This window comes from Dinoponera quadriceps, unplaced genomic scaffold (assembly GCF_001313825.1).
Source record: "Dinoponera quadriceps isolate SergipeBrazil2010 unplaced genomic scaffold, ASM131382v1 scaffold192, whole genome shotgun sequence".
In the NCBI taxonomy this organism is placed as follows: domain Eukaryota; kingdom Metazoa; phylum Arthropoda; class Insecta; order Hymenoptera; family Formicidae; genus Dinoponera; species Dinoponera quadriceps.
This window is the reverse complement of record NW_014554324.1, coordinates 1,645,846-1,665,868: the sequence shown is the minus strand read 5'-3', so window position 1 is coordinate 1,665,868 and position 20,023 is coordinate 1,645,846. Positions and strand designations below refer to the sequence as shown.

The 20,023-nt window shown below is 33.7% G+C and overlaps 1 protein-coding gene across 2 annotated transcripts; it reads left to right on the top strand.

The window, feature by feature from the left end:
* Positions 1-269: 269 nt before the first annotated feature.
* Positions 270-11,055, top strand: LOC106746514 (fatty acyl-CoA reductase 1-like). 2 transcript variants are annotated; one of them, XM_014623177.1, is made up of 9 exons: positions 270-1,273; positions 2,626-2,874; positions 4,360-4,505; positions 4,586-4,695; positions 5,491-5,683; positions 5,923-6,171; positions 6,569-6,745; positions 6,839-6,919; positions 10,404-11,055. In XM_014623177.1, the coding sequence occupies exons 1-9, from the start codon at positions 1,067-1,069 to the stop codon at positions 10,516-10,518; spliced, it is 1,527 nt and encodes a 508-aa protein (XP_014478663.1). In that variant the 5' UTR covers positions 270-1,066; the 3' UTR covers positions 10,519-11,055. The 2 variants fall into 2 exon arrangements, with proteins under 2 accessions (XP_014478663.1, XP_014478672.1); XM_014623186.1 differs by having other exon boundaries at positions 6,569-6,728; positions 10,404-10,486.
* The last annotated feature ends 8,968 nt before the right edge of the window (positions 11,056-20,023 follow it).

The following is a 20,023-nucleotide window of genomic DNA, read 5'->3' as shown; positions in this document are numbered from 1 at the left end:
TAATTTATTTTAATATAATATACAAATAAAATAATGCATAATTCATATCTTACTGTTACTATATATAAGATGTCCCAAACTAATCTCGGTTCCTGTAGTGTGTGAGCAGAATGGGTGAAACTAAGTAGAAAAGTCATGTATCATTTTGCAAAATTAGCAATAGTTAGTGAGGAATTAATTACTTTGTTTAAACTAATGAGCGCACAGGCAGGGATAGGCTAGATCTCAAGCAGCACCTAAACGTTCGAGGAACGTTCGCTTTACATTCACTTGGGATATTATGTAAAGATATTAAAAAAATGACTTCTGAAGATCTCCAAATAACGATGAATATCAACTGATAGCGAAAAGCGTATTTCTTTCCGGCGCACAGTTCTGTATCGCATGTCACTCGCTACTTGCTGGATAACTGTCTTTAGAAATCAGCTGATGCTCATTATTACCAGGAGATCTTCAGAAATAAGCAATTTTTCTTTATACAATGTCCAGTCTATCCTTTTTTGTGCGTTCATTAGCTCAGACAAAATAATTAATTCCTCACTATTGCTAATGTTGCAAAATAGTATATGACTTTTCTGCCGTCAATTTCAACCGGTCTACTTGTACACCACAGGAACCGAGAGTAGTTTAGGACACCCTGTATATACGAATAATGACATGGTTAGTTACAACGCCACACTCAAATACAAGTATCATTGCGGAAGTGATAAGATATGGAAATAAACGCATCAATATGGAGGAGCTCATGCTCTTTGAACTTTCCCTATTCTTCAATAACCTATTTAAATAAAACATTTTCATCAAAAGAATTCTTAAGTTCGGGGCTTTACTAATTCAATCATACCTTTGTTCGTCGTCAGGAATAAAGCACCGCGAGTTTAACGCCGCGTCGAATGTTATATAAAATTATGTCATTCGTGTTCATCAAAATCTCTCTTTTTAACGACTCAAATTTGTGAAAACAACATCATACTTTCCCCTTCTATTATACATTCGTTGCATCATTCATTCGCACGATCGAAAGTGCTTTCTGCTTTTTGTGCTTATTCATGGTCGTTGTTCAAATATGAAGAAGGATACGATACAAACGTTTATACCGGCATTTTTCGCTGGTCGTAGCATATTTATCACAGGTGCAACGGGTTTTATAGGAAAAGCCTTAATTGAAAAGCTGCTACGGTCTTGCCCCGACGTCGTGGAAATATTTCTGCTGATGCGACCGAAAAAAAGAATCGGAGCCAACGATAGGCTTAAACAAATGTTGAATAATAAGGTAAGTACGGAACGAATAGTGTACATCAAAGAAAATCGTAGACCAGTATCGCTTAATGAATATACACGCATTTGTCTAATAAATTTGCTCAATTTCTCAGTAAACGTTTGTAATTATGATAAAGCTCTACAAGATGTACAATCATAAAATTTTATGAAAAGCCACCATAAGAGCTAAATCAAATAATTCGTTGCGAGAAAGATTATATTTTAATTAGAGGAAAATCGCCAATACCAACATAATATTTTGTTTTTAGACTCGGTAGTCCTGTTGAAGGTGCAAAATTAAAATTTATGTACATGAATACAATCTAATAACAGTTCTCTACAAAAATATATGATGGTTTCAAAATTATTATATATTTTTTCTTGCAAATAATTATTTTTTAAGATGTATGAGAGTTGACGCTTCTAAAAACTAGACCCCGGACCGACATATTCATGTTTGTATGTGTGTGTGTATGTGTGATATTTGTAACAAATCATCAAAAAATAAAATAAAAACACTAAAATTACATTATTTTGTACATTTATGATATAGTACATTTATGATATATTCTTACATGTTATCTTTAATCTTACATATTTTTTAATATTTTAAAAAATTTACGATATTTGTAACTTATTTATTATGTAACGAACTTCTTTCCTACCATCTTAAACAGACAAACAAGAAACACAGAAACAATCAGTCACAAGTAGCTTCAATTATATTCTATGAGATGATATTTCACAGCAAGTATGTCAGTATATGGAACAAATTAATCTTAACTTTTCTTGCGTTTTCCAGTGACAGAAGATAGAGATTGACACAAGAACCGAATTGATAGTGATTTAAAAGTTCAAAATCACATTATAAAATAACATTGATAAATAAATTATTTACCGCTGACTAGTTACTTTAATTTTCACAAGAAGACAACTCGACGAAAATTTTAACACACCAAAAAATTGAACGACTCTAATAACAGAACTGAATGTATTGTAAACAGAAACTGCAACTTCAATTATACTACTGTACACAGTAGATAAAAATGTTCTATCCAACGGAGTTCTATAGTTTACAGCTAAAAAACATGGATATGTCGGTTTACCACACCTATGTCAGTTTTGGTATTTTCTCCTACAATATAAAAATTAAATTCTTCAAACGGTTTGGCAAACGATTACGACTCTCTTCAGTGATAAACGCACAATACAATTTCAATTCTTTAGGATTTTTGGTCTCTTACATTTTTTTCCTTTTCTCCTTCATTTTGAACTTGGAAACTTACCGAAGTACTGATGGATGAAATCGCAACGAACAATGAAAGATAGTGATTGTCTCTGAATGATTGTCAGTTTTTGTTATAGCTGTTCGATAAATTACAAACAGAGCGACCATCCAGTTTTGACAAGCTTATTCCCGTAACGGGAGACGCAGCGGCTGTGGACTTAGGGTTGTCGCCTGCAGATAGACAAATGATAATCGACAAAGTGTCTGTAATATTCCATGTTGCGGCAAGTGTAAGATTTGACGACAGCTTGAAAGACGCGATTTTTAACAACACTAGATCAACACGGGACGTTTGTATCTTGGCTAGTAATATGAAAAATTTAGCAGTAAGTTATCACTTATCATGATCGAATTACTCATAGCGTCATTACTTGAATAATGGTACATACACATACATACGCATACATACATACAAAGAAAGAGAGAAAGAGAAAGAGAGAGAGAGAGAGAGGATGGTTTTTATAGATTGATTTTATAAAATAAATTTATCTAAGAATTGTTAAATAGTACAGGAAAAGCACTAAAACCGACACGCCATTTTTATTATTGTTTTTAAACTTTAAAGTCATGTTGAAGGTGGAAAAATTAAAATTTATGTGCATGGGTACAACAACATTTCTCTACTAAAATATATGACAATCTTGTGAAAATTATTATATATTTCTCTGCAGTTATTCTTTGTAATTATTTTTTAAGATGTATGAGGATTAACACTTTTATAGCAAAATAAGCCATAAAACTGACATGCCCATATGACATCTATAGGAAATTATAACAAAAAATAAATAAAAATAAATAACATACTGAAATTATACATTTTTTAATACATTTATTATATGTATATCATTACATATTATCTTTATATAAACTTACATATTTTTTAAAACTAAAAATTTTACTATGTATATTTCTCTTTTGTTATATGGAAAAGAATCCTCTGAATTTTTCTTTCCATCTATAAAAAACAAACAAGAAAAAAAACAGGCGAAAATCAATCACCAATCATTTCAATTTTATTTTATGAAATGATATTTAAAATCAGATATGCAATATGATAAAGATCAGATATGTTGGTTGAAAAACCAACCAATAAACGCAAGCATTTCAATTTACAGAACAATTTAATTCTAATTTTTCTTGTGTGGTTCAATGGCAGCAGATAGAGATTGGCATAAGATCCAAAGTGATTTGAAAAGTTTAAAACTCAGATTACAAAATAGCATTGCCAGATAAATTTGTTAGTACTAATTAAATTAGTTAATTAACCGCTGATTTGTTACTTTAATTTTCACGAGAAAATAACTCAACAAAAACTTCGGCACAAATAAAATCAAACAACACTGATAGCACAACTGTGCGCGCTTGCAAATAGAAACTGTTACTTCAACTCCAATTATTGTATACAAAGTTCAAGTAGACAAAGTTCATATTCTATTCCACAGAGCTCAATACTTTACAACGGAGAAACATGAGTATATAGATACCATACCTATGCTAGTTTTGGTACTTTCCCTCTGCATTTCCGTCTTACTTGAATAATTGAATAATTAATTACGATACATGGAAATTTGATCTCGAATTCGAATGTTGGAAACGCGTGACAATCTATTAAGATGAATATTATAATTGCGTGTCTGGGGAAAATATTTCCATCGGCGCAGAATACAAACTTTATTACCGCTTACGATTTTATTCGAGGAATGTCGAAACATAAGAGAAGGAAACAGAGAGAGAGAGAAAGAGAGAGAGAGAGAGAGAGAAGGCAGGCAACTGCGGAGTTACGAGTACGCTAATTGCGCGAACGGTTGAAGGTCCTGTTGCACGTCAGTTCAACCTACACTCAGATCGACAAATGCGTCGTCAACGAAATTCTATATCCCCCGGAGATCGATTGGAGACGAGCGATCGAGATTGCCGAGTCCGTCGACGAACACACCCTGAGAATACTGACGGCGAAGTGAGTTACGAGCGCGACGCTTTTGTGTAGATCGTCGCATGCATCGTCTCACCTTCGAAATATGCTCGGGCTATTTTCAGATACATAGGAAACATGCCAAACACCTACGTCTTCACAAAGAAGCTAGCGGAGCAGGTGATAAGCGATTATTCCGAATCGTTGCCTTGTGTTCTTCTGCGGCCCTCGATAGGTACGCATAGTTTCACTTATCGATTTACCCGGAAATCCTCCATACCAATATATGCAGTTGTATGCGTGACGTTTCGTTTCTTGAAGAGTCAAGTATTCTTTGTAATGACGAGAAATAAAATTAATAATTATTAAAATATACAAAATATATAATAAGTAATTGATTACAAATAATTAATCGAAAGTAATTCTACAATTAATAGCTATCATTTTTGTGCAGTCGGTAATTTTGTTACTTTTCTGAAACTGGAAGTTAAATACAATAAACTTTCTAATCTATAAAGCTAATTGTCGCAACGTTCTGTCATTAAAATAAGAATAAAAACTGTAAAATTTGCTTTAAGATATCATATAACTAATTGTTTGAAATTGAACAAATTTAAATGTTACAAATCCCAACAGGGAAAATATTTTGGAGAAAACTGCTGAAATTACTGAACACTACATAAGAATAAAATTAATTAAATATTTTTACGTAGAAAGAAAAATAATATTATAATATTAGCATTAAAATGTATCTAGTATTAGAAAAACATGACAAAAATAATTTTCGCTCTTTTTATCGTGTAATGCAATTAGAAATATCGCTGTCATAAGTAAAACAGAGAACTCGATTCACCCCGGATAACCCATCAAGTTTACTATCTAGAGATAATCATTTAATACATATTTAAATATCGTATAATGAAAAGAACGTGATAAAAGCGAATGAATGAAATGGCGATGAACGATCGCGGCGATAAAGCGAGTCGAGATGTTGGAGGTGCTGCGGCATCGGCATTTTTTTCTGTTTTAGTCATATCGACGATGGAGGATCCCGTGAAAGGGTGGCTCGACAACTTCAATGGACCAATCGGAACGCTAATCGGTGGTGGCAAGGGAATCTTACGCGTGTTTTATGCCGATCCTACCGTCGTCAGCGACTTTATACCAGTAGATCTTATCGTCAAGTTGATGATTATAACGGCCTGGCACCGCGGACTTAAAACGTATGCCCGATACTTATAATTAAACGAAAATTAGTCTATATAGCACACCCTTCATAAGCTCGAGATGAGTAGTGGAAAATGACAATTGGAATATTAGAAACTGTATCTCGTCAATTTCTTAAGCTCATGAGTTCAGAAAGAAAACTTTGCTGATTGAAATCGTATAAACGTAATTCTTACACGACACCGTGACATTCAGTGCGAGCATTTGTGCATTCGTAACGTGTCTTCTGATTTAGCATCTCCGAAGATAAAACGGCTCATGTTTACAACTGTTCATCGAACAGCCTGAAAAAATTAAACATGATGCAAATCCAGCAGACGGGCTTCGAAATAGTGCGGCAGATCCCAATCGAAGGAATCATTTGGTCTCCACATACTACATTAACCAAGAACCGTTGGATGTATTACATCCTGATGTTATTGCTACACGTCCTCCCGGCGTTATGCATAGATAGTATCATCAAATTATGCGGAGCACGTCCAATGTAAGATTTATTTTCGAAACTCAACAAAATTTTATACCTGTGTGTGTGTGTGTGTGTGTGTGTATGCGCGCGCGCGCGCGCGTGCGTGTACGCACATATATATATGTATATATAATTTTTGTTTCCAAAATATACAGGGTGTTCCAAACTGTTCTCGGTTCCCGTGAACAGAAAAGTCATGTACCATTTTGTAAAATTCGCATTTGTAAGGAATTAATTATTTTGTCTGAGCTACGGTTTAGAACATTCTGTATAAAATAAAATATCTTGGTGAGATGAAAAAGAGGACAGAAAGGGGTTCATATAAATGTCTCGGAGACCACGTCTCGAAGACGAAAGTTAATATTCTAGTTAAGTATTAACGAGAAATATTAAACTTCAAATGCTCGATTTCTAGGCTACTGAAATTGCAAAGAAAAGTGTACGTATCGAACAGTGCCCTGTCGTATTTTCTGTTGAACGAGTGGTCTTTCAAAAATTCTCAAGCTCTTAACATATTATCTAATCTTAACGCTGAAAATGCTAAGGATTTTGGAGCTGACTTAATGAATATTGATGTACGGGAATACTTCAAGTAATTATACATATGTATATACAACTACCTACAAATTATGACACCGTAAAATCTGACTTGTCTGTGACGCCACGTCATGTATTATATTTCCAGGAATGGCATTATCGGCTCAAAAATTTACTTACTAAACGAAGATATGAAAAACCTCGAAGCAGCCAGGTTACATCGTAAGAGGTGAGTTAACCTAATGGAACAAATAATTGTCTTCTGCTGCGGAAACGGCAGTCTTTTTTTTTAATTGCGTATAATTTTTGGTAAATATATATATTAACAAACTCCTCTCCAACAACCCTGACCTTGACATATATCATTAAGAAAAGTGTGAATGACATACAAAAAGTTTCAGTCGTCAGATTTGGTTTATTACAAAATTATTAGCAAAACAATTTTAAAATCTGATGATTGTGTGGTTAGGAAATCTGTCATATTGGTGGAGTAGAGAGAGAACTAACATTTATTAAAGAATATTATGAATGTCTCACAATTATATGTAAGTTGGGTTAGAGTTGGGATTGTGTTAAGATTAAAGCGGGGAAGAGCTGCGAGGGAAAGACGGAGCCTTTCTACTCCACCACAATACACGACAGATTTCCTTTAGCAGATTTAAATGTCATGTAAGTGTGATTTTTTGCTTAAATATTTTGCAATATTTATATTTATAAATATATTCAATATATACTTAAATCTTTTGCCTTACTAAATTAATGAGTATCTATCATATACTAAAACTATACATTCTGAAAAAATTAACAAAGGTCTCTACACAAGGTTTGTACTTCAACAACTTATTGCTGAAATATTTATTTATATATTATAATGCACCTATAAATTCACGCCTTGCGTAGGGGCCTTTGCTAATCTTTTCAGAGTCTATAATTTTNATATATATATATATATATATATATATATAAATTTAGTAAGGCAAAAGATTTAAACGCTATATATATATATATATATATATGATACTGCGACACTTTTGTTACGTAAGATATATATTAAAAGTTCCAAAACGTATGTTCTTCGAACGTTTCCACTTTTTTTGAATATAACCAAACCAAGTGAACGTAAATCGAACATTCCTCGAACGTTTACGTGCTGCTTAGGTAGAGTCATTGGAAAGAGATTTGTTAATCTGTATACCCTATCATTTTTTTAACAATTTGTAACTTTTGTTCTAATTGAGAGCGACGATTTTATCTTTAAAATTCGTATTTTACGCAAAAAATACATAATATTATAAAAATTCAGCCAAATCAGTGAGTATTTAAGCAATAATATAGATTCTCAGGTTAGAAATTTTTTTGTTAATAACTTTGCAATAAACAATGTCTGACAGCTGAAATTGTTTGTATATTACTCAGCATACTTTTCTTAATATATGTCAGAGTTATTGGAAAAAGTTTCGTTAATATATATATATTTACCGACTTTTTTTATTTTCGTCTAAGTGGCGACGAGTTGGTAGTATTTGAGCTACAAACAATTACAATTGAAAGGCTTCCGTCGTTGCGAAACTTGAATCGAGTTATCTTATCTGTCGTCTCTGAAAACCCGACGTATTATCGGACACACACACCGACATACATATACTGCATACGACATGAACGGATCATCCACACTGTCGGTCGAGAAACAGAGAGAAGTAACAAACAACTGAAAAAATTCAGAATAGCACTCTAACGAAAACGTCTTACGTAGCGTTGCGAAGTTTTATTGTTTAGTCTATTGTTCGGTCGTTAGTGGAAAATTAGGTCATAACGTGGAAGCACACTGGCAACCGGTGAAAGTTTTGCGCGAATTGTAATGTGAGCCAAACTATTTTCAGGAACTTGTTAATTTTAGTCTTGCCCAGAAGAACCAGATGTTGCTTCATTTTTCTTCTTAATTGCGGTCACTTAGAAATAGGGGATATCTTTTTTGAATTTTGATATCTCTCTCTCTCTCTCTCTCTCTCTCTCTCTCTTTTTAATATTTTTCTCCTTTATTACACTACATGTATTTATGCACTACAACTTCGTATTAACGTGCAAGAGAATTTTTCCAAGGATCATAACACGTGTAAAAGCGTTGTTCTTACATACCCGATTTACGTCACAAAACCCGAAGCAGAATTCCTTTTGCGAACTTGGTAAGATATTTAAAATAAAAATCCGATGTGTCAGAACCTATTAACGTACATCGAATTTTTCCGTCTTACGCATATTATGCATTTGCATTGCTAAATATAAAATGTTCGCATGTCTTTTGCGTACTCGCAAATAGCAAATTGCTCAATCGTAATCACGCTTACGTCCATTGTGATTACGTATTTGTATTTTATGCATTTTGCATTTACACAATCTGGCATTTGTACACATAAATGGGAGTCCGCGATGAAGCTCACAATCCTCATTTTTATTCCCCATGTTTATAAGCGATCATATAAGTAACAAAAATATCAGAATATGTCAAATTTTACCGCTTACTGGCAAACGGCTCAAGATCTGATGTAACGCGTAAAAACAGAATAACTTATTGAAGATGAAAATAACTTTTGGAAAGTCCAAGCCGAAAGCTGATCGCGCATAACGACACAAACACGACACTCTTTATCACTGTTGGTCGAGAAACAGAGAATAATCTTGGCGAGATCTATCTATTTGCTATGCATAATGCTGATTCACTCATTATTAACTTCTGCATTAATTTTCCTTGTAAAATACGGCGAGAATCTACGTCAACTGATCGTAATTATTGTAATCATGATCGATGCTCCCTGTCTCGTGCGAAATACTCATTTCGACTTTTCCTCCCCTTCGGATTTCCGAGTTCGTCGAATTCGAATCGGTATTCCTCAAGGAAATGCTTCGTAATTAGCTTGATACTAGATGTAGTTATGTAATGCGCGGCCATCATCCTTATATCTCTTGAGACTTAGCCCGTTGCAACATTTATTCGGATTTTATTAAAATCGGAATCCCCCTCCCTGCCCGAGCCTGATAAATCGTTCTAAAAAGATATTCAAAATAGATTACGTAACGCCACGATTATTCCCGATATAATAGAACCTTGACTGTAAAGTTTTGTTTCCATATAACTAATTAAACGACCTGTAACTGATCACGAAATGAATTACAAATCAATCTTTAATTTTTAAATGCAAGATAACAGTCTCTTTTTATCGCAATTTCCAGGAAATAATAGTAATAATAATAATAACTTTATCAGACGGTTAATAGTAGCCATATATGAAATAGTGATTAACGGTTAATAATAGGTGATGAAGAAGCGAAGCAACAGCAGTGAATCTGTTATTATTATTTAACCTAGTGACAAAAATAACAAAAAATAATAGATATAAAATTGAAAAGTGTTGTGCAAATCATAAGACAATCTCTGATGAGTAATTCTGTTTTTTTTCTCATTTATATGAAAGATTGGATTCTGATGTCAATCATTTGTCGATATCAATATCAAAACGTTTAATGATTTATTCATTCTCATAATTGTAAAGTACCAATAGCGACTGACCAAAATTTTTTAGTTACGAATTAATATTCGCTTTTATTCATTCGTTTAAAAAATGCAGAATACAAATTGCTCGATACTAGCGAAATTTCCGGCAGATCGAGAAGAATATGAGACGATGCTTGATATAACGATACTTTACATGTTTCAGGATGGATTGGCTCCACAATATAATCAAGATGATGTTCATAATATCGGTCTTATGGATGATTTACCGTAAAAATATATTATCCAATATCGCAAACCTATTCGTAGAAGGGATATAGGTTGTTGCTTAAGGATTATTCACAACTCTGCTAATAGAGCACTGAATGCATATTTGAAGAAATAGGAATTAATATTTCAATGATAAATACTTAATAGCCTCAAGTTTGATCATTTTTCCGATGTCGTTATTGATTGTATTCACTTCTGTTTATATAAAGCGAACGTTCCAATTCGTGGCAATTTCCTAATTTGTGAAAATCGCATCTGTTCTTCTTAATAAATTAAATAATATAACTCCATGATTACCTTAAAAAACATATTGTTATTCTAAATTTGATATATTATCTGTTATAATAAGTGTCGAATAAAATTAAAAGCTATAGTAAATACCGGAATATTATAATTATAAATGTGTTGCTAACAATGACAGTTTGAACAGTTACTCGCCAACATTTTAGAAATTGGCCGTTGATGTAAGGCGTCTTTTGACATTTCTTTGCAACTATTTTTAATCTCAAGTGACTGAAATTGTGTCGATTGAATACTGTTAAAGTCGGGGAAAGTTTAAAGAATACTTTGCAAACGAAAAAATAACAAGTTAGGTATTTTTTTGTAATTAATATATGTATATTATTATAATCGGTATTGGAATATTTATTTGTCTCTATTACCATCTAAATAAATATGATATAAAATGATATAAATGTTTCGGTTTCTAAAGAGAAAATGTAAGCGGAAAATTTTATTTATTATAAAATTAAAAAATAGTATCAAAATTATAACTTATTCCTCCAAAATTTAACAAATAGTATAAATATAAGTTCTTAACAATAAACTGTCATGTTTAGGTCAGTAAGTGGAACGTTTATGAATGTATATCAATTTGTGACATTCGAATAATGATTTTTACTTATTAATAATAAAGCTGTCCGTACATTCGTCGGTAATATAGACATACAGTGGCTAACGAAAGTATTCGAACGGCTAGATTTTTTATCTTTAGCACATAAAATATGTATGTTATTCTTGAATACTTAAAACAATTAATGTCTATAGCAAGAAAGAAGTACCAAGATTATGTTAGTAAAATTAGAAAATAATCCAATCGTATATATAGTGTTTACGACAGATTTTCTTGAAATACGCACCAGGCATGGGTAACAAAAGTATTCGAACTCTTCAAAGTTATTTGTGTTTCGGTTTGTATCTCAATACTGAATGTAAACATTAACATCAAATGTAAACAAAGGAACATTCAGTTGATCATAAGACATCATTTGAGTAAGAGTAACGTACAGTTGTGCAGTGTTATAATGAATATGAATAGGAAAAAGTCAGAAATATAAAACTGTGAACAAGAAATGCTATTAAAACTACGTAGAGACGGAAAATCTTATAATGAGAATACGAAAATTGTAAACAGAAGTAAATCTACAGTGCATTACATAATAAAGAAGTTTGAAAATCAAGGAACTGTTGCCAATAAAGTTCGTTCAGGTCGTCCGAAAAAATTGGCAAGCAGAGAAGAGAAAACTATAATTCACGAAATAAAAAAAGATCCTGTAACTTCTGCTCCCAAATTGGCAAATATGGTTGAAGAAATGTTTGATAAGCAGGCTCCTCGAGTATACCATCGATAAACACTAATTTTCCAGTTCCATTAGCTGCCATGCAGCTCCATACCATGATATTGCCAACTCCGTGTTTGACTGTTCGTTTTAAACGCTTTGCTTGCAAGTCTGTATTTGGTTCTCGCCATACATAGGGGTTCCGCCCATCCGAACTGAAGACATTGAATTTAGATTCGTCTGAGAATATGACTTTGCCCCAGAAACAATTATTTTTAGTAATATAAGTTTTTGCGAATTGCAATCTTTTTCGTTGATTTACTTTATAAATGTAAGGCTTCTTTCTTGATATTCTGCCGTGATAATTATTGTCCCACAGTAGCCGTCGACACAATTGACTACACCCGAGCACACTAGATCGATAGCCACATTTTATCGCTGTAAAAAAGGAAAAGTGCGAAAGGCAGCGAGAGAGCATCGGAGTTCTTGGTTAGTTTATTAAAGATCATTGGTGTCACGCAACTTGACATTGCGCCACCGATTTTTATCAAAGTTCGCGTCACGCATCCTTCCGAGAGCTTTAAAGTTATGTCATAATATAAAAATAATGAAGTGGCGTGCGTATATGCCTGAAGTTGTGGTCACCCGACATTGTAACAACGCGCCTCTACGTGTGCGCCATTATTTTCGTGGAAAACTGCTATCGTTTCAAGTATTAAGAAAACTTGTTTCGCAATTCAAGGAAAAACGCGACCTAGTGTGCCCGTCGTGGAACTGGTAGCTGCACACGCAACATTGTGCCAACGATTATTTCTCAGTAAAAAGGCGGAGTACGCATGATATATCAAATCCACTCGATTCATTCGCCATTTCTTTCGCCTCTCGCGTGCCAAGCAAAGTTGCACGCTGGAAACACGATATTAGTATAGAGACCGAATTTTCGCGTCGAGGACTATTCGTCGATCGAGCGGACATACGTATATTTAAAGAAATGTTGAAACATCCACACACACACACACACACACACACACACTCACACAAAAGAAGTGTAAATCCGACCATCCCCCACGCAGTACGCCTTGAGTAATGCTAATGCCGGCGATATTACAACTTTCAAGCCTCATAATTCGGAAAGTTCTTATGGAAAAAAAGTATGTAACCAGTATTTCGAAAACATCTCAACGTCAGCTATAAGAATATGTAACGAAAAATAGGAGGTTCCATTTAAGATTTTTATGTTGACTTTAATAACACTTTTCAAGGTCATTCTAAGGCCAAACAAGTATCAATAGCAAAATGTCTGATAGCTTTTTTAAACAACTTTTGTTGCAAACATTTTTTTTTTAATAATTATTTTTTGAAATAATTAGCTGTTCCGAAACTTTTGGTAGACCATGTGTATAAGATGAAGCAACGAACATTACTATTCTGAATATTTTCGAAATGTGAGGGAGAAAAATGAATTTATCTAATAAAAATTGTATTGATAAATAATTATCACTTGGAATACTTGTAAATATAAACTTTTTTCGTCTTCTCATCTAGTTATTAATTAAATACTTTTACCTTTCCAAGATATTTAAAATGGCGATAATTATTGGCTCACTGTATATATGATGTACCAATCTTCCTCATTAGAGGTCAGTGTCATACATATGTGACACATTATGTAAAAAGTTATGTGAAAGTGCAAAAATGCAGATACTAAAAAATATAGCATGTGCTATAGTATGCAACTTTCAATTTAAGCACGCTGACGAACCATTACTTGTATGAGATATGAAAACACCATAGCGCGGCAAAATAAAATAAAAAATTAAGAAATACTCGCTGCGGGATAGATAAATAATGGAAACAAATTTTGCAAGTTCGCGTTACCTTAGCTACGTCAATTGTTTTGTTTGACAAAATCAGTAAAAATTAACCCGAGTTGAGATACAATTAGATTATAGTTGAGAAAAAAACATACGCGTCTTATCTTACCGACTGGCACAAACCTAGTCGTTGATCTCATATACTTTGTTTCTACTTTGTTGAATTATTTATACAGATCACACCGTAATTTGTCGAGCACGTACTGTGTTGCGTGAAAAATAATACCGGTAGTTGTTAGATTGTCATATTCGGATCGTAGTTTCTCTAACTTCATAACAGATGTAATTATTACTTCACATTAGCACAGGCTACTTTTTTTTGTTTTCCACCGCGTCTGTCCGCGATAACGTGTTTATTCGTTGCTTCGATATTGCATTTTATCTGTTTCATTAATCACGATGCATGAGTTGTCTTGTTTTTTATGTACTACAACGTACGATTGAAATGCGCATTATTTCGTTTTGCAATATAAGAGTATGTAAATAAGGAATAATTATCGCGATTTTCCACCTGCACTCTTTGGCACGGAAAAGTGCACGGCTGGCAAGGCGCAACCATTCGGGCAATTTTTCGCAAGAAAATGCTAGTCGGCGCATTTTAGACTATAGGGCCAAAATTTCACTTGTACGACGAATTTATTGAACATGTCGATTGGCTGTCGGATAGAGAATTTCCAGAATGTCCGAAGAAAGCACTGAGACCTATATTTCTAGTCAGATCTTATATTTACGATCGTCTTAAGTTCGTTTTCAGGTGCTGTACGGATAATTTTATTGGGTACAATGCATCCAAAGATATACTTCAGACTGTCTAAAATGTAAGATCTGACTATGAATAATGGCCTGACAGAGAAATATTTGACATTTGCAATTATACATTGTTAACTATATATCGCCAAAGTTGGAGGTACACGTTGAAATAAATGTTTCACGAGAAACATTTTGAAATACGTATCTAGAATTTGGAAGTGTCACAAAGTATGTACCTCCAAATTTGGAGGTATAACTGCGTAATATCTCCAAATTCATTCGTACGTGTCTCGAACTGTCTCTTGTAATTGCGTAGGGATTTTACTTTAACGTGTACCTCCAACTTTGGCGATACTTGATTAACAGTGTAATCATCACAGTAAAAGATATATAGTTAGGAGAACTATTTTCCTATTAGTGTATAAGCGTTACTATAGTATCAATAATAATAACTTTAGGGATTAGACACAATGAAGGGGAAATAAGGAAGAAGTAATTAAATATATAAGCAATCGGAAAAAAATATTAGGAATAAAGTATATAGTTTAAAATAAAAATAATACAAAATAATACAAAAGACATAATACAAAATAATATAAAATAATACAAAATAGTACAAAAGACATAATACAAAAGACATAATAAAAAAACATAATACAAAATAAGATAAAAGACTCGTTTTTAAAACGAGATTACCACTTTTACTGTATATTTTCTAGTGAATCTCTCCTATCGTCATTAACAATTTTCGATCAAATTTCATCCATTGAATGAAACTAATTTTCATTTGTATGGTATATTGTGATAATCATTAGACATTTTGACGCTTAAGATAGTACATACAGTGTCGAATTTTCAGTGACAATATTAAAGAGCCCCTACATAAGCTTATTTAATATTATATTTATTAAAGAGAATATTTTCCTTTAACTTTATTTAACTATCTAAATAATAAATGTTAATTTTGAAAAAAATTTAAATAAATCTACATACAATATTACACACATGGAGATATTATTAGTTTTCTATTTTTTTCATTATTGCTTTATTTATACGTCAATTGAACTAATAAAAATGCACATATAATAGAAAGTGATATATAGATATTTAAATACACACACACACACGCGCAAGCGCGAGCACACATTTTTCGGGTTTCTCCGTGTTGTATTAACCATTACCTTTCTAACAGTATTATCAGGGATAGAAAAGTAATGGTTAATACAACTACCTTAATACGCTTTACGTAATGCGTCGTGAGTAATTCACGCAATCGACGACGATCAAAGCCGCGTTTAACTCTCGAGCCGATAAAGTTTGCGTAGTGACGCACACGCGCCAATCTGCCGGTGCTTCGAATTGGGGCTAAACGTACCTGCATCGCGAAAACTAGTAATGGACACGAGCGTTTTGCAAGGAAAATCACTTAACGCTAATGTCAGGTTACGACGCGAACGCGTTGCAGCTCGCCGATTATCTCGCGGCTGAGCCGTCCGACGATTCCCAGTAAGTAACATATTGACGTCACACACGCGATGCACCTTTCCCTTGCAAGAATAAAGCTGTTACGTAAGCCGGCATTTTAAAATAAGACGTTTGCGCGTCCGATCGCAAGCTCGCGTATCGGTCATTTTCATACGCGAGACACCATTTCGGCCCGATGAATGCAAAAGGCATTCCGATAAATGTCGCAATGAGTTATACTTTAGGTCGTTGGTTTAACTTCGAATACGAGGCTTTCACAATTGGATCAGAACAAGTTTCCGATTGGCAAGGGTCTCTTCGAGTGCAACAGAGAGACCAATTCTCCGGAGGGCTCCTTAAGCCTCGGGCTTAATTAGGAAAAGCGTTCGCGACACACGTGTACACTCGGCAGCGTTGGTCTCCTTTACTGGATGTATTAGGTGTACAAATTAATTCAGTGCCTTTTCCAATGAAACTTAAAGTTTATTTACAAGAAGTCAAATGCAAGTTTAATATTCGAAATAATTTCCATTATTTTCTATGACTTTACTCCATCTATCGGGCGACCGATGAATGTCCTCGTGGAAAAAACTTGGCGGTTTTAACTCAATACAGTTATCAATGCTTTTTCGAACCTCGTCAACTGTTTTAAAATGTGTATCCGCCGGATGATGTTGAAACGACCGAAATAGGTGGTAATTCGATAGGGCTAGATCCAGCGAATAAGCCGCATGAGAGAGAATTTCCCAGACCAACGTATAGATAAGATCCTTCGTCCCATTTGCGGCATGTGATCGAGCGTTATCGTGCAGCAGAATGACCTGCCTAGTTCCATTGTCGATAAAAGGTCTTTTTACAATTTTATGTGTCACAGCACCTTCATCCAAAATAGAACAAATCATTTTGATAGCCTGAGCAGCATTTTTATTTAACTGGAACACAGGAAGGATGCAGTGCCTCAAACGCTCATTTTCAGACGACATTCATATAATAACTACTAATTAAATTTTTTTTCACGGGATTTAAATCCCTTTGGAAATAAAAATACACAGTAAAAATTCGTGAATACAAAAAATTTTACATAAACAAAGATTTTATGACACATGATTTAAACGTATCCAAAGACAAAATTAATATCAGTGTTACAATGTTACTATGTTACAACCCATATTGTTCGTGTAAATAGCTAACCTATTTAAGAGTTTAGATTTACCGTATAGAGTATTATGCAATCCAACAAAAATTTGAATAAAAATTATAAGACATTAAATGTAGGGACACCGAATTAATTTATGCATCTAATATATTTATTGGATGTAGAGTCACTGGAAAATTTTCATCATATATATTGTATCTGAAAATCCACTCATTTGAAACAGTTGGTTATTCGAAGGAATAATGATATTTCATATATAAACTGAAAAGATATATCTAATAAATATGAAATATCTATTCATAGTAGGTACTAATAACGTATTTACTCAAATTTAAATTCTGTTATTTAAATATAGAATAAATAATCGTTTTCATAAAAAAAAAACTACAGATTCAAAAAAAATGTATATCTCTTTATTTGAGAATATTTTTTTCTCGATGAAAAATATATATATATTAATATAAGTAAATATGTTACTAGCACTACTACTACTAGTATTGAATAAATGTTTCTTATTTTCTATATATTTTTTATCTCAATGTATTACTTGTTTCTTCATATGCAGTTTTATATTTCACGTTGCAAATGACGCTCTGCCTGAACAATATATGATATGCTGTTGTTTCTTCAAGCAACTAACATACACAGTTGATGCGTGTAATTAAAAATGTCTAATGATTCTATATTGGAAGAAGAAATAGTTAATCTCGCTAAAATTATAATCATTATATAATTTTTGGCGCCAAATATATATCTTCTTATTGCTCTAACAGAAAAATATAATAGCAATAATATGTATATAAGATTATTAACATTAGCATTATGTTATTATATATTATATACAGTACTTATCACAAAAACGGTTTTTTTTACAATAACTATATTACTATATAATTACAGTAATCAATAAATCAAATAATTTGTTTTCAATACATATCTAGTAAGTGTCAAAATATCAACACTGGCGTGTATACATGCGCTGAAAGAAATCATAGCTATTTCCATTCTCAACCTGTTTTTGTACCTTTTTAATGGTTTTAATCACAAAAATAATAGTAGCTATATAAGGTTATTATTACTGACACTATAATAACACTTATTAGAAAATTATATTGACTATAATTCTTTCAATATAATGTGATTATATGTAGTTACAATATAAATTATAAATATACCAAATATTTTTTTTCTCTCAATAGGTGAAAGATAACCTGCCACAGATGATCGACGGCGTTCCAAGTTCCGCCTCGAGTTTCGATTCGGCATTCAAGCCGAACACGCGGATCCGAGCGAGTGCATTTCGGCCGAGACGTGACCTCGCGGTCGAGCCACATCAAGCCGAAGGCACCGTTCAATTTGCGTGTCTCCGGAGAATTCGACGCGCGAACGTACCGCTCGGTGGCCTCGTTCACTCGCAACGAGACGATATATTCTTATCGCCCGTATGCCTCACGCGTCTCCATATGCGAATTAAATAGCACGAAGGCGTCCTTCCTCCCTTCCCCCCTCACTCACGGTCTCTCGCTCTTTCCCTGCTCACCGTTGCGCCGCTCGTCACTCTTCTTTGTCGCGCGTGCTGCGGCTTTATCAATCGCGCTGCAATCAACACGCACGACTCGCGCTTCGCATTCCGGATTCCGGTAAACCATCGTATTAATAGCCGGTCCTGCTTCCTCCTGCGGTTTCTTCATGTTGTCACGAATGACAGAATGTCATTAAACTTAACTTACACAGTGTATTCTCGCGCGACGACAACCGGCGCGATCGATCGGCCGAACGGTGTCCTCGAGATATAATAGACAACAATTAGCGCGTGCCGCTTCTCTCCTCCCCTTCTTCACCCGTTCTTCCGATTCTCTCATGAGAGGCAGCTGTTACAGCCAAAGAGAGTGGCATAAGAATTCGCGACGAATAGACGCGCGAGCCCGGTGATCTGACTTACTGCTAAAATACACGCCGAAAACCGGATGCCTCTTTGAGTTGTCAGCTGACGCGATCCGCTCGACGTCGTTTTATCTTCAGCGCATAAAAGACGAAGGAGGTCGTTAACGATAGCAATATTGCAGTATTGTACCCTGCACCTCGCGTTATCGGGTATCTGAGATGAAATTCGCGTCGAAGTCTACTTTGAATTTAATCGCGAAATCTGATCTTTGCCGTCTGAGGCACACTAGGTCGTACTCGCGCGACTTTTCCGTCTGATTACGATCCACTCTGTGTGTCGACAAAAATCCCACGCTAAAAAAAAACATCTAAGAAATGAAAGATATTTACTTGGTGAGTACTATTAACATATTTACTTATATTAACATACGTATCTTTATGTTAAGATAAATCTCTTCTCAAATGATAAAATACGCATTTTCTTAAATCTGTAACTTTCTATGCAATTGTTTTAAAATAAAAAAATTTAGATTTAAAAAAATATGTTATTAATATTCACCGAATAAACGTTTTCCGATTTTTAGATATTTTTCTCTCGATGCACTAAAATTATGATTATTTTCGGTCCCAATTACATCTTCTTCTGATTTTAAGACAAAAAATAATAACAACAATGTACACGTAATGTTATTATTACTAACATTATAGTAACACTTAGAATAAAAACATCAAGATTGACACACCATTTTATTTTTTAACTCTAAAATCCTTTTAAAAATATAGAATTAAAATTCATATACATAGATGCAAAGTGGTAACATTTCTCTATCAAAATATTTTTCTATCAAAAATTGTAGTATGATCTCAA

Coding starts and splice junctions, on each gene's coding strand:
- LOC106746514 (XM_014623177.1), top strand. CDS start 1,067: ATGAAGAAGGATACGATACAAACGTTTATACCGGCATTTTTCGCTGGT. Junction 2,875..4,359: donor GTAATATGAAAAATTTAGCA/GTAAGTTATCAC, acceptor GAACGGTTGAAG/GTCCTGTTGCACGTCAGTTC. Junction 4,506..4,585: donor CTGAGAATACTGACGGCGAA/GTGAGTTACGAG, acceptor GGCTATTTTCAG/ATACATAGGAAACATGCCAA.